Genomic DNA, 11,462 nt, shown 5'->3' with positions numbered 1-11,462 from the left:
GCGTTCACTGGGTGAAAGGCGGGGAAACACCCTGTACAGGTCGCCAGTCCATCGCAGGGCAGACACACAGACAAACACACTCACGCACTCACTCACACCTGGGGGCAATTTAGTATCTCCAATTCACCTGTCTTGCATGAGGAGATCTTGTTTTGTTTTCACATTATGACTCTTGTTTTATAACTGCTAAATTCCCAATACAGTTCTCCAGGACTGTCATAAAGAAAATCTATTTCTGATAAAGTTTCCCTATTGTGCTACACCAGTATTTTGCCTGGTAAATGACACTGAGGGTTGTGACCGACTATATAATATCTGATTCATATTTTGTTTCATTTTTTTCATAAAAGAAAGTGACTAAATCAAATAATGTTATAAGTTCTTAGAGGTGTGACTCAGTGACATCACACACATGCTGCCTGTGTTGTAAGGCTTTGCTTTACCTGCACAGAGACACATGGGCTCTCTCACAGTGAACAGACGCTAGGTGAGGTTGGCAGTATTTGAGGAACCAGTGGAATCCAACCGGTCAAAGAATGGAGACCATGGCTCTGGGATTATTCTTATTTTTATTGTGCAGTGGTACTCTTAGAACAGCTGGAGATGAGTTCTATTCGTCAACAGGTAATACTTATGTGTGTGTGTGTCAATACAAATACATGTCTACCACAGACCAGACTCGCTTTGGTTCATGTAAATTCTTTTTGCAAAACTTGCTATCAGCCAGAAATTTTTGAAAAATCTAAGATGACAGAAGTTTAAGTAATTTCTCAGGTGTCTTTATAACGATGCCCCAAATACTTTGTTTAAAAACAAGTTCATGTTTGCGATTCTCTTTGTGCTGTCTCTATCTTTCACTTCTCTTTGTATTATCTCTGTTTCTCAGCTATCTGTGTGTGTCTCTGTGACACGTGTCAGTTGTATCATAAACTCTATTGAAGTGTCAAGTGGAAAACAGCCATGGACAATGACTGGAACAGTTTTTATTTGGTGCAGACGTCTGCTCCTAAACTGTGATTGTTCATTTGACTGTGGCACTGTTTCTCCCAGTTCTTTAAGAAATACAAGGCCTGGCCTCAAAATGCCTTTTGCTTTTGTCCTGTTTATTGCATAGGGGGCAAATTCATCACGTTTTTTCATTGTGGAAGTTAAGGAGCATAATATGATATTGACTTTATATTATGTTGCAGTGTGTGCCTGTCTGAAAAACTACACACTGTGTGTGTTTGGGTTTTTCTTGTGAGAATTGTGTATGCCTTTGGGAAAACTATTACATACATGTTTTATATGTCCGTGTTTTATTGTGTGGATTCCTTTTCAAATATGCTTAGCTTTCAACTTCATTAAAACTGCTCTTCAGAAAACATTTGGTGTGACATAGAGGGTGCCAAGCAGTTCACAGATACACACAAAGATATATGCACGTGTGGGTGTGTGTGAGCGTGTGCTGTGTCGTTTATTCATTGTTGTTAATTAATTTCCACATGTACTGTATACTTCCAGCTAAAATGGCAGATCTCATTGCTGCAGAGAGAGAACTTCTGAATGAGCTGAGTGATTTCATTGACATGGAGGAAACCAATCTAAGGAACCTGAAAAGGTTACTGTCAGGTCAATTACCAGGTTTCAGTATCTATGCACACACACACACACATACACACATTTACATAAAATAATGCATATACATATAATGTGTTTATATATATATATGTACAAAATTTATACCGCTCCTTATAATGCGGCAGACGGTTGCATTGAATTGACTGCGCCAGCCCAGTATTCCAATGTCCGATATTTCGGACGGGTTTTGCGCTTCACATCTTTCATATCGTTAAGCAAGTAGTCCGTTCACTTATCGTAAATCAAATTCGTGGTAATTTGCATTGTAAATTGACGAGTCTGCAGCTGGCCTAACACATATGCAAAATCTGCAACTTAGAAGTCCGATTTGCTAGAACGACTATTTTTCAGCGGAAGCCAAGATCCGCAATAAAAACATTAAAATGTAATATTGAGTGAAGTATCATCTATCATTTTGGCAAGTAACCTAAAATACGGTTGCGTCGAGGTCCTGTTCATCCTATCGGGGTTTATTTTTCGAAAATGGCCGGCGGACTATACATTATTCCTTGCATGTATGATAGTCTATGAAATTCAAGAATTTTTATCCAGTTCATTTTTTTTGGGTTCTAACTGGATTGCTAACATACTTTGACAACATCCCACCGTAATTCTGTTTGGTCACCGCAGAGTTCTGGAGTTTTTTGCTGTTTCGGATCGGCTCCCTGAAGATCCAGAGACACATGTGAGTCATCCTGTGTCTGCGTATGCGCTCGTGAGGCGACAACAATCTCTTTATCAACACATACTGACCTACACACAGATGAGCCTTGTTAAAGGTATGAAAGCGATTTAAGTTATAAAATCACACTTCAGGAAATCCTCTGAGACATTCATAAAAATTTCATAAGATAGAAAACAAGACCAGGCTTAAAAATAGTGCCTTTTTATGTTATGATGGGTCTTTCTTTCTTTCTTTCTTTCTTAATTCAGACAAGACACACATTTACAAATGTTATCAGTCACTATTTGTTTTACAGAGGACTAAAATTTATGAACAAGAAATGAATGTTGTATATAACTAGAGTGCTAAAATACATCACAGACTTCAGACTTATGAAGTTCCCACCAAACCGTAGGACATGTGTGGAAATGTCATCATAAGACCACATGCTGGTTCCTGCATGGATACATTACTGTCAGGCTATTATTATTATTATTATTATTATTATTATTATTATTATTATTATCATTATTTTCAGTGTTGCATTCTGCTGACAGGGAATTTTCAGACATTAGCTCATTGATTTACCCCTCAGGTCATTCACTCTTCTTTTGCACGGACTTTCAGAAATGGTTCCGTGAGAAATACGTAAGATTTCCTCAGCAGGAGGATTTAGATGGAGCTGCATTAGGAATCATAAGAGTGCAGGAGATATATGGTCTTTATCCAGAGGATCTCACTGGAGGCAGTCTGACCGGTGAGCTGCTTGACTTTACCCACTCTTTATGTCCAGTACTTATACAATGTTCAGTCTGGGATGTTAAAGGGTTTTAAAAGTGTCTTATGCTTGTTAGTAAATGAGTGCTGAACATGCCTCAGAAACACATTGTCAAATTTAAAAACAGTGTCACTCTCTGACAGGAATACCATCACCCTTAGGCCCAGACGAAGCCTTTCACATAGCACAAGAGGCATATCAACACAGAAGGTTCCAGCTTGCCTTTCTCTGGGCATCAGAGAGCCTCACACAAGTGGAGAAAGGTGTAGAAGCCGACGTCATGGAAACTACGTTGCTTGAGTATCTGGCCTCCTCATCCTGGCATTTTGGGGATTTTAATGAAGCAGTCTTTTTCCACCAGCAGTTACTGCAGCATGGTTAGTATTGTGCTCCTATATCTTCTACTTTTAGAAAGTAAAACCATAGAATTTGGGTTGTATGTTCACGTCATGTGAATTATTTCCTCTTCATTTATGTGTTGATGCTCCAATACGAAAGAGTTTATAGGAGATTATATGTCCAGTCGACTCACGTGAGCTTAGAGAGGGGACGTGAGAGACTGCTGAAATGGGGAATTCTGAGGCTGAGTGTGTGCACAGTACACACTGTATGTGAAGTAATCTGGAAAAAAGAGTGTCATTTTTTCATGTTTGTATCTGCTTCACAATGTTAGTTTTGTTTGAAATTTAAGTCAGCAAAGTATAACCCCTACTCCCCCACCTCACCCCCCACCACACCCCACAGATCCGATGAATGTGACTGTCAGAGAACAACTCTCACAGTGTGAAACTAAGCTCCTTTCTGAGCCGTCCGCGTTCATAACCAGTCTTGAGAAGTCGTCAGATCCCTACATGGCTCTTTGCAGAGGAGAAGGAATCAAAATGGCAAGTGTCAATTAAAGAGAATGAAAAAGTGTTTGCCGTTCAAAAAAGTATCCTTATTATAACACTGTTGATTCCTCACTGTCATTAAGAAAATCTTTGACTGTCAGACTCCCCAAAGACAGGGGGCGCTGTTCTGCAGATACAGCACTGGTGGAGGGAACCCTAGACTGATGTGTGCCCCAGTGAAGGAGGAGGACGAGTGGGACAATCCACCAATCAAAAGATATCGTGACATCATATCTGAGAGAGAAATGGAGATCCTGAGGTCACTCTCCCGACCAAAGGTGAATTTAAAGAGATATTACGTTTTCATAGATATCAGTATGCTGCTGAAACACACCATGTCATTATATGCTCCACCTCAACATGTTTTCTACTCCAGCTGTCAAGGAACAGGGTTTCAAACCAAGGAGGAGGCAGAGTATCAAACATCCGTGTGTCTCAGGGGTTGGTTTTCAAACTGCTCATATTCTTTCCCATTCAAGACATCATCATTTCAAACATTCCATCTATACCCTGCTCTTCTCTTAAGAACAACTTTTTTACAATTCCCCTCTCTCACTCTCTCTTTCACTCTGTGTGTGTGTGTGTGTGTGTGTGTGTGTCAGTGCTTGGCTTCATGATCATGAGGATCCAGTAGTTGCTAGTGTCAATCAAAGGATTGCAGACATCACTGGACTGGTTGTCAGGACAGATAACCTGCTGGTAAAGACATGAAAAATGATTCAGTATTGAAAATGTACTCAGCATTATGTATCAATGCGTGAAGTAAGGCCATTCAGCCGTAGTACCTGAAAAATGCCGAAACTTTTCAGGTTGCAAATTATGGACTTGGAGGACAGTATGAACCTCACTTAGATGCTCTGGTAAGATTTCCTGTAATACCTACCAAAATAGAAAAATCATTATTAACTATATATCAGTATTAGCCTTAAACCACATGAACAGTCTTAGATCATTACACAGTCATGACACTGTTCTCCACAGGTGCCGGGAAGTTTTGATGAAAAGGCTGGAAACAGAATTGCTACTGTCTTAATTTATGTGAGGCCAGTTGTCCCAGTTATGCATTGTAATTTTAATATGTCCAGAACTTCTGAATCATTACTGACTCAGTCTTTCTGTCTCAGCTGAGTGATGTACAGTATGGCGGGGCTACAGTCTTTCCTGTCGCTGGGGTAGCAGTGCAACCTCAGAAGGTAAAAACTCCATTACCCATACTGCATCACCTTTTAGTTCTTCATTTCCTAATGTCATCATATGACACTGTTGTCACAGGGCTCAGCTGTGTTTTGGTACAATCTCCTGAGGAACGGGCAGAGGGATAATAACACACGGCATGCAGGATGTCCAGTCCTCATTGGCAGCAAGTGGAGTATGTTTTTCCACAGTTTCCTACAGTTTACATAGAATAACACAAGTCTTCAAATAGACCAATCACATATGGGTATCTTTTTCTAGGAGTTTTACAATAAACCTACTTCTAAATAGGTACTGTGTTCAGAATTTGTGGAAACTTTTGCAAATGTTTCTCCGTGTAAATGGAGAACAACTCAAGGATGGAATCAGTTGTTTGAGACATCACAATAAATCTGACGCACACATTTTTATTAATTGTCTTATGATTTTGAGGAAAATTTGTGTTATTGAAAGCTTTCTTTGTCAATGTCTTTTTTTCAGTCGCCAACAAATGGATTCGTGAGAGAGGACAGGAGTTCAGGAGATGCTGCTCCTTATATGAGTCTGAGTAGGAGCAGCTGATGCCGTATCAGTGAAGGAGTGTGGGAGGAATTTTCTCCCATCCAACAATGACCAGATTCCACTAATGCTCTGTTTAACTCTACACAGTGTTGATTTACATCTGAATTTTTTATAAATCAAATGAAGGGCACTAATATCTGTAAGACTTTTAAGTGAATTGGTAATTTTTTTTTAAATTGAGAGGGTGGATGGAGTTTTTGGAGCTCAAAACTGATGTTGTTTGAGCTCTGGTCTTTGTAAACTGTTTTCTCAGTCAGATCACATCTAAATCTGTCAGACTGAGCCTACTCTTACACTTAAGTGGTGTGTTCCAGAACCTTCTGTTGTTCAGCGAAATATTAAAAATAAAGAAGAACAAGAAAAGGAACAAAGAGTTTTGGTGATATTTATGGTCAGAGAAAGTGCTCTTGTCAGCGATTGTTGGGTAATATTATTCTAACACAAAAGTACATGTTTCTCCCCCAACTGTATGACTTCACTAACACAGCACTGAAACACATGTACACACATGTCCATAATCAACATCCACTGTTATGTCTTATAAAACATTTCAGCACAGATTTGTAGATCTGCTTAGATCAGAGGAGAATCCCCCTGCACAGTTTCTCCTCTCGTTTTCTCTCTCCATCACTCCCTCCTTTTCTCTCTACATCACTCCCTCCTTTTCTCTCTTTTCCTCCCTCATCTCTTTCTCTGAGGAGCAAAGACTTGCTGAGCTCCCATTCCGCAGTGCTCCTAACCGACCAGCTGTTCAGTGATTGGTTGAGTTCTGTGGCTGTGTTGACTGGCGGCAGACAGGGCTATGGGCTATGGGTTACCTGAGAGAGAGAGAGAGGGAGATGGAGAGAGACTCTTAACAGTAATTATTTCAACACAAATGGATCACTTCTTTCAGACTGTCTTTCAAATTCTACACTGAAATCTTGTAACATGATACATCTATCAGGACATCTTAATCAGCCCATCACACACACAGTGACACACACACACACACAAACACATACATATATATACTTTGCTTATTGACATTTGCGGCAGTTAAACTGAATGAAAAGGAATAAAAAAAAATATTTCGGTTATTTGACCGTTTGAGTTTGTGGCATACTTACTTACTGTATTGCATGGTTAAACTGTGGTAGAGAACAGTGTGACTATGGTTAGAACTGTGGTGAAAATGTCAGTGGTGAACAAACTTTCTCCATAAGATTCATAAACTTCCACCACAGTGTATTTGAACATTGACTTTTATATTCATCCTCTTCTATTCCAAAACGAGGACAGTGCTCTGTGTCATCAGAGAAAAAGAGAGTGGAGCCGCGTTGTGTGAAAGTGACCAGGGACCGATTTTTATTTTTTCTCCAGTCTCACATTCAAACCTCGATTCCCTCATCACAGGTCACCACTCACTTAAGGTCAAGACCTCTTTTAGAGACTGTGGGGTTAACAGTATAGACATCTAATTTACCACTGCCATGCAAGTCATTTATAAAAAGACTTGACACTATCACCTGCACTTCTCACCTACACTATTCTAACACAAAAGTACATGCTTCTCCCCAAACTGTATGACTTCACTGCATGTCTGCCTACTCTGAATCTGCTTCATTCTGATTGACAGTCAGCTTGAGGGGCCTGGCTGTTCTGAGAAGTTTGCTTGGTTGAAAAAAAAAAAAGGGGAAGGGGTTGTATTCTGTGGTCAGGCATCTTTTAACACCTACCTTCTGTTTTACAGTGAACAAGCCCGAGTGGTGTAAAATGCACACTGCTGAATTTGCCAGTGACATTCAAACACGGGACAAATGTACGTATTTTCAAATTGAGTCAAAATTTCGGGATGCGGGCCAAAATACGGGATTGTCCCAACGAAAGACACTGAAAACGAGCCTCAAACTATCAGATTCAGCTGTGTAAAATCAGGACTAGAGTTAGAACGATATGCAAAGGGGCACCATACTTTTAGAGAGAAAAATGCCACCACAAGATTCACAGCTTCTGTTACCTACAGCGTAATTTGTCTAAACAACACACCAATACCAGTTAGATGGTACTGCGTGACGACGGAACCGAACTACTGCTGTTTCCCTGTTTATGCCGCCTGTGAAACTGAAGTTCTTTGTTGTACCCCAGAAAATAACCTGTTGCCATGGATACTTTCCCCTTGTTATAAAGTAAAGGAGTAATGCCCTTTCCAGCTGCTGTATCACCTCCACAGGCATCCCCCTCTGTACCGGAGCTGACGTCACACGGGCTCATCTAGTTCTCAGGAAGGGGACAGCCATAACGTAAAACAACCCAACGCTGTCTGTTTTGTGCTTTAGATTAGAGTTCCCGGCTTTAGCAATTTAACTATCTGTGTAGACGTTATTCATCTCGGTCTACATCATGACTGACTGATTCACGCTGACTGTACTGTCGGTCTGGTATATATAGTATGGCTTTTTGACTGTCTGGTGGTCACTTCTTGATTCTGTGCTTGAGGTGGCTCCCTGTGCAGGTTGTACGCTGAATTAAACTTCAAGTCCTTCACTTCGTCTCCCTGGTCCATTTACAATCGTTGCACCAGAATTCATCAGTGACTTGGTCAGAGGAAGGGGCAGTCAATATGTGTAACTGACCACACAATAACGCCATCTAGTGGATTTACAAATTAACTACACAATGAACAGTTACAAGTTTCTCTCGCTTAAACAAATCTGCAGGTCAGTTTCAGCTTTGTCTGCTGGCTGTATAAGCTTCCCTGAGACTTTGATTATGAGAGCTGTATTGTATGGTGGTCTTCTGTGTGTGTGTGTGTGTGTGTGTGTGTGTGTGTGTGTGTGTGTGTGTGTGTGTGTGTGTGTCTCCACAACCACGTCACTACTCTAAGACAACGAGAGAGAAGGCCTGTGTTTAGCACAAACATAAGTGAATGGGGTCTGGGTGGGGGAGCCTGTTTTGAATAGATTCATACTTTCATTTTTGACTGATGCCATTTTCTGGGGAATTGTTTTCAAAGCCCTAAAATTCTGGCTTAATTTATCCTCTGTTTTCCTAACTACCTCTGGAAGAGAGTTTCTGAGCTCTCTTTCAAACTCTGTTTCTTTATTGTATTGTTTCTTGTGATTATATTTTATGCATGTAAAGCATCTTTGAGTACCCTGAAAAGTGCTCTATAAATAAAATGTATTATAATTTTATTTTCAATTCCCGACAGCTGAACATTGATTTGAAAATTAGATACGTGTAGAATCAATAAATGTGTCTTTCTGGTTTACTGGTTGTCACTTGTCAATCTCTGTACACATGTCATTGGTTCTTGTGAGGTCTCAACACGTCTTTAGTGACTAATGTACCCCCTGACCAGGAGGGATGGTTTACGAAGGGGCGTAGAAACGTTGCCACGGTAGCAAGCGTGTAACCATGTGACGCAGGAGAGTCCACGCCACCAAAGACTGTTGAAAAGCAGCAGATAGCTAGCTGCATGTATTACAACGGGAAACTTCGTCTCACAACAGATTGAGTCGAGCAAAGGGGTGAATTCTAAACAGTACGAAGTCTAGACCTTTCAGATATTGTGTTTACAAACTGTCGTAATATCTTAAATTAGAGAACGCCCACTGGGTTCAGGACGCGTCTCAAACTGCCATTTTATTACACAATGGCTTCGTAGTAAATCACTGTGGAAAATTTGCTAACAATAAATTACAGGATTATAAACAATACGTTGTATAATAAAACTGATGAAAATATGAAAAAGAAAATAACCATTAACTGTATTGTTTCTTGCAATACAGCAGAAACGTCCTCTGCTCATTGCCTTATATGGTCATACTTCCACGCCTCGGCGCGGTTGGCTTTTTCTTTTGGCTACGAGTTTTCCATCTGGACCTCAATTCACATCTATTATTCGGGTCCACAACAATACGCGTTTCACCCGTATCACTGCGTCGCTGCTCCCCCTTCACGCCTTGCTTACGGTATGGCGGATGGCGAGCGGTCCCCGTTACTGTCAGACCTCGGTGATGGAGCTGCTACGGGCAGTGGTAACGGCGGGTTGTCTCCCGGAGCGGCTCCCTATGGTTTACCCAACAAACCGCAAAGTGAGTAAGCTTTGGATGTCTCACTCGATGCTGGTCCACCACCCATTGAGCTGTCACTGGGCTTCTCTGAGCAGCCAAAATTACAGTCACGTTCTTCTAATTTCGCTATGTTTTGCATTAGTTGCAATAAGGGCAACATGTAGGACTGGTGCCCGCGGGATGTGACTCCACGTTATAATGTAAGACCGTGCATTTGAGAATAAATCATGTTTAACGTGTGTTATTGGGTAGCTTGCCGGGTGGTTAGCAAATGGCTAGAGGGCTACTTCCGCAGCCAACTGTGATTCTGGTCCAGTCCGCCACATTCGCAGAATCACAGAGAAACGATCCTTTGTCGTTTGCTTACTTTCTCCGTTTCTGTTTGGAGGGTAAACTGTGCGTTTTTATTTCACACACTGAGGTGAACGTGAACGTTTTGTCAGTGAAACAAAGCCAGAGATCATATATTGTTAGCTAGATATTCAAATACCTCTAGCGATAGCTAACGGTAGGAAGCTGTGTCTCAGTTAACTGTGAGCCTTGGGTTGCCTTTAGACCAGTGCCAATGTGTATGGTATCAAAATCTGGAGATATTTTTATAATGTAAATCGCCGGTATTAATGATTCTGTCTCCTGCATTATGCCGTACCATGTTTGCCTAGCTGTGCAGCTCAAACGCCTGATTTGATTGACACTTGGACGAACTATTAGGACAGCCTGAAATTACTGCGTGATTAGGCGGCGACCAATTGCTGTGTGCCGTAGGAGGGCCAAAAGCATATACTTAAATGCTGTCACAACGATTTACATTGTGTAGTATGCACTCCCATTCAAATTATGCCTTTATTGTGTTAGGTTATGCTTCAGCATCTCCGCGTGTTTAGATAATATTGTTTTGTATATACGCTGTATTCGTGTATGATACTTCTTTGTGTAACTCAACATGTTGAACGTAGCACACACGCGTACACACAAACGCAGAAGAAAGGATCTGCATTCCAGTAGACTCTACATAAAGCTCCTTTCAAACGAACTCGAGACCAAATCTCATTTTCCCGTTAATCCTTATTTAAGAGGCTAAAAAATGGCATAGTTTTGAATGCCCTACTTTGCTTCCCAGCAGTGTCTGATAAACTTACAGAAACCTCAGTGTGACCTCAACTAGTATCAAACTGAACAATCTCTCTCTCTCTCTCTCTCTCTCTCTCTCTCTCTCTCTTTCTCACTCTCACTCACTAACTCTTTCACACCTATAAACTCACCTGACTTTAGAAACGCACAACTCTCAAAATTAAAAAGAGTTTTGATATCTCTGTCTCTCAGGTTTTCCCCCCTTTCCAAGCCCCACTCAGCCGTCAGTCTTGCTGGGGGAGGATCCCCCACCCTACTCCCCCCTGACGTCTCCTGAGAGTGGCAGTGCCCCTGTCATCAGCTGCAGGGTGTGCCAGTCACTCATCAGCGTGGAGGGCAAGATCCACCAGCACGTGGTCAAGTGTGGCGTCTGCAACGAGGCTACAGTCAGTGCACGCGCACACACACACACAGACACACACACCTCATATATGTACAAGCGTGCGCATATACATATTGTATACACACATACACTCAAGCAAGCACATGTGCCCAAACACACACACATATTAGATATACATACATCCACTCATAAAACACAGGCACGCACAAAAGGTGAGAAGACT

At 41.3% G+C, this 11,462-nt stretch overlaps 2 protein-coding genes across 2 annotated transcripts in view; both read left to right on the top strand.

Annotated features, from left to right (window-relative positions):
* The first annotated feature begins 1,508 nt into the window (after positions 1-1,508).
* Positions 1,509-5,697, top strand: LOC115811270 (prolyl 4-hydroxylase subunit alpha-1-like). The gene is made up of 12 exons (XM_030773410.1): positions 1,509-1,600; positions 2,251-2,305; positions 2,912-3,041; positions 3,206-3,439; positions 3,807-3,946; positions 4,054-4,211; positions 4,555-4,627; positions 4,735-4,824; positions 4,934-4,990; positions 5,077-5,145; positions 5,225-5,321; positions 5,627-5,697. The coding sequence occupies exons 1-12, from the start codon at positions 1,509-1,511 to the stop codon at positions 5,695-5,697; spliced, it is 1,266 nt and encodes a 421-aa protein (XP_030629270.1).
* Positions 5,698-9,665: 3,968 nt separating this feature from the next.
* pip4p1a (phosphatidylinositol-4,5-bisphosphate 4-phosphatase 1a) overlaps positions 9,666-11,462 on the top strand; it is an 8,601-nt gene continuing 6,804 nt past the window's right edge. Inside the window, exons 1-2 of the mRNA XM_030775626.1 lie at positions 9,666-9,786; positions 11,089-11,282. Coding sequence (XP_030631486.1) covers positions 9,666-9,786; positions 11,089-11,282 — 315 coding nt within the window. The remainder of the gene's footprint in view (positions 9,787-11,088; positions 11,283-11,462) is intronic.

Source organism: Chanos chanos, chromosome 5 (assembly GCF_902362185.1).
Source record: "Chanos chanos chromosome 5, fChaCha1.1, whole genome shotgun sequence".
Taxonomy (NCBI): Eukaryota; Metazoa; Chordata; class Actinopteri; order Gonorynchiformes; family Chanidae; genus Chanos; species Chanos chanos.
Note: the sequence above shows the minus strand (reverse complement) of the source record. Positions and strands in the feature narration are given on the sequence as shown.

Bases quoted from the DNA above. Each gene is read 5' to 3' on its own strand.
- LOC115811270 (XM_030773410.1), top strand. From the start codon at position 1,509: ATGGCAGATCTCATTGCTGCAGAGAGAGAACTTCTGAATGAGCTGAGT. The intron at 3,947-4,053 runs GCAAGTGTCAAT...TTTGACTGTCAG, and splicing joins GAGGAGAAGGAATCAAAATG to ACTCCCCAAAGACAGGGGGC. The intron at 4,825-4,933 runs GTAATACCTACC...TGTTCTCCACAG, and splicing joins ATGCTCTGGTAAGATTTCCT to GTGCCGGGAAGTTTTGATGA.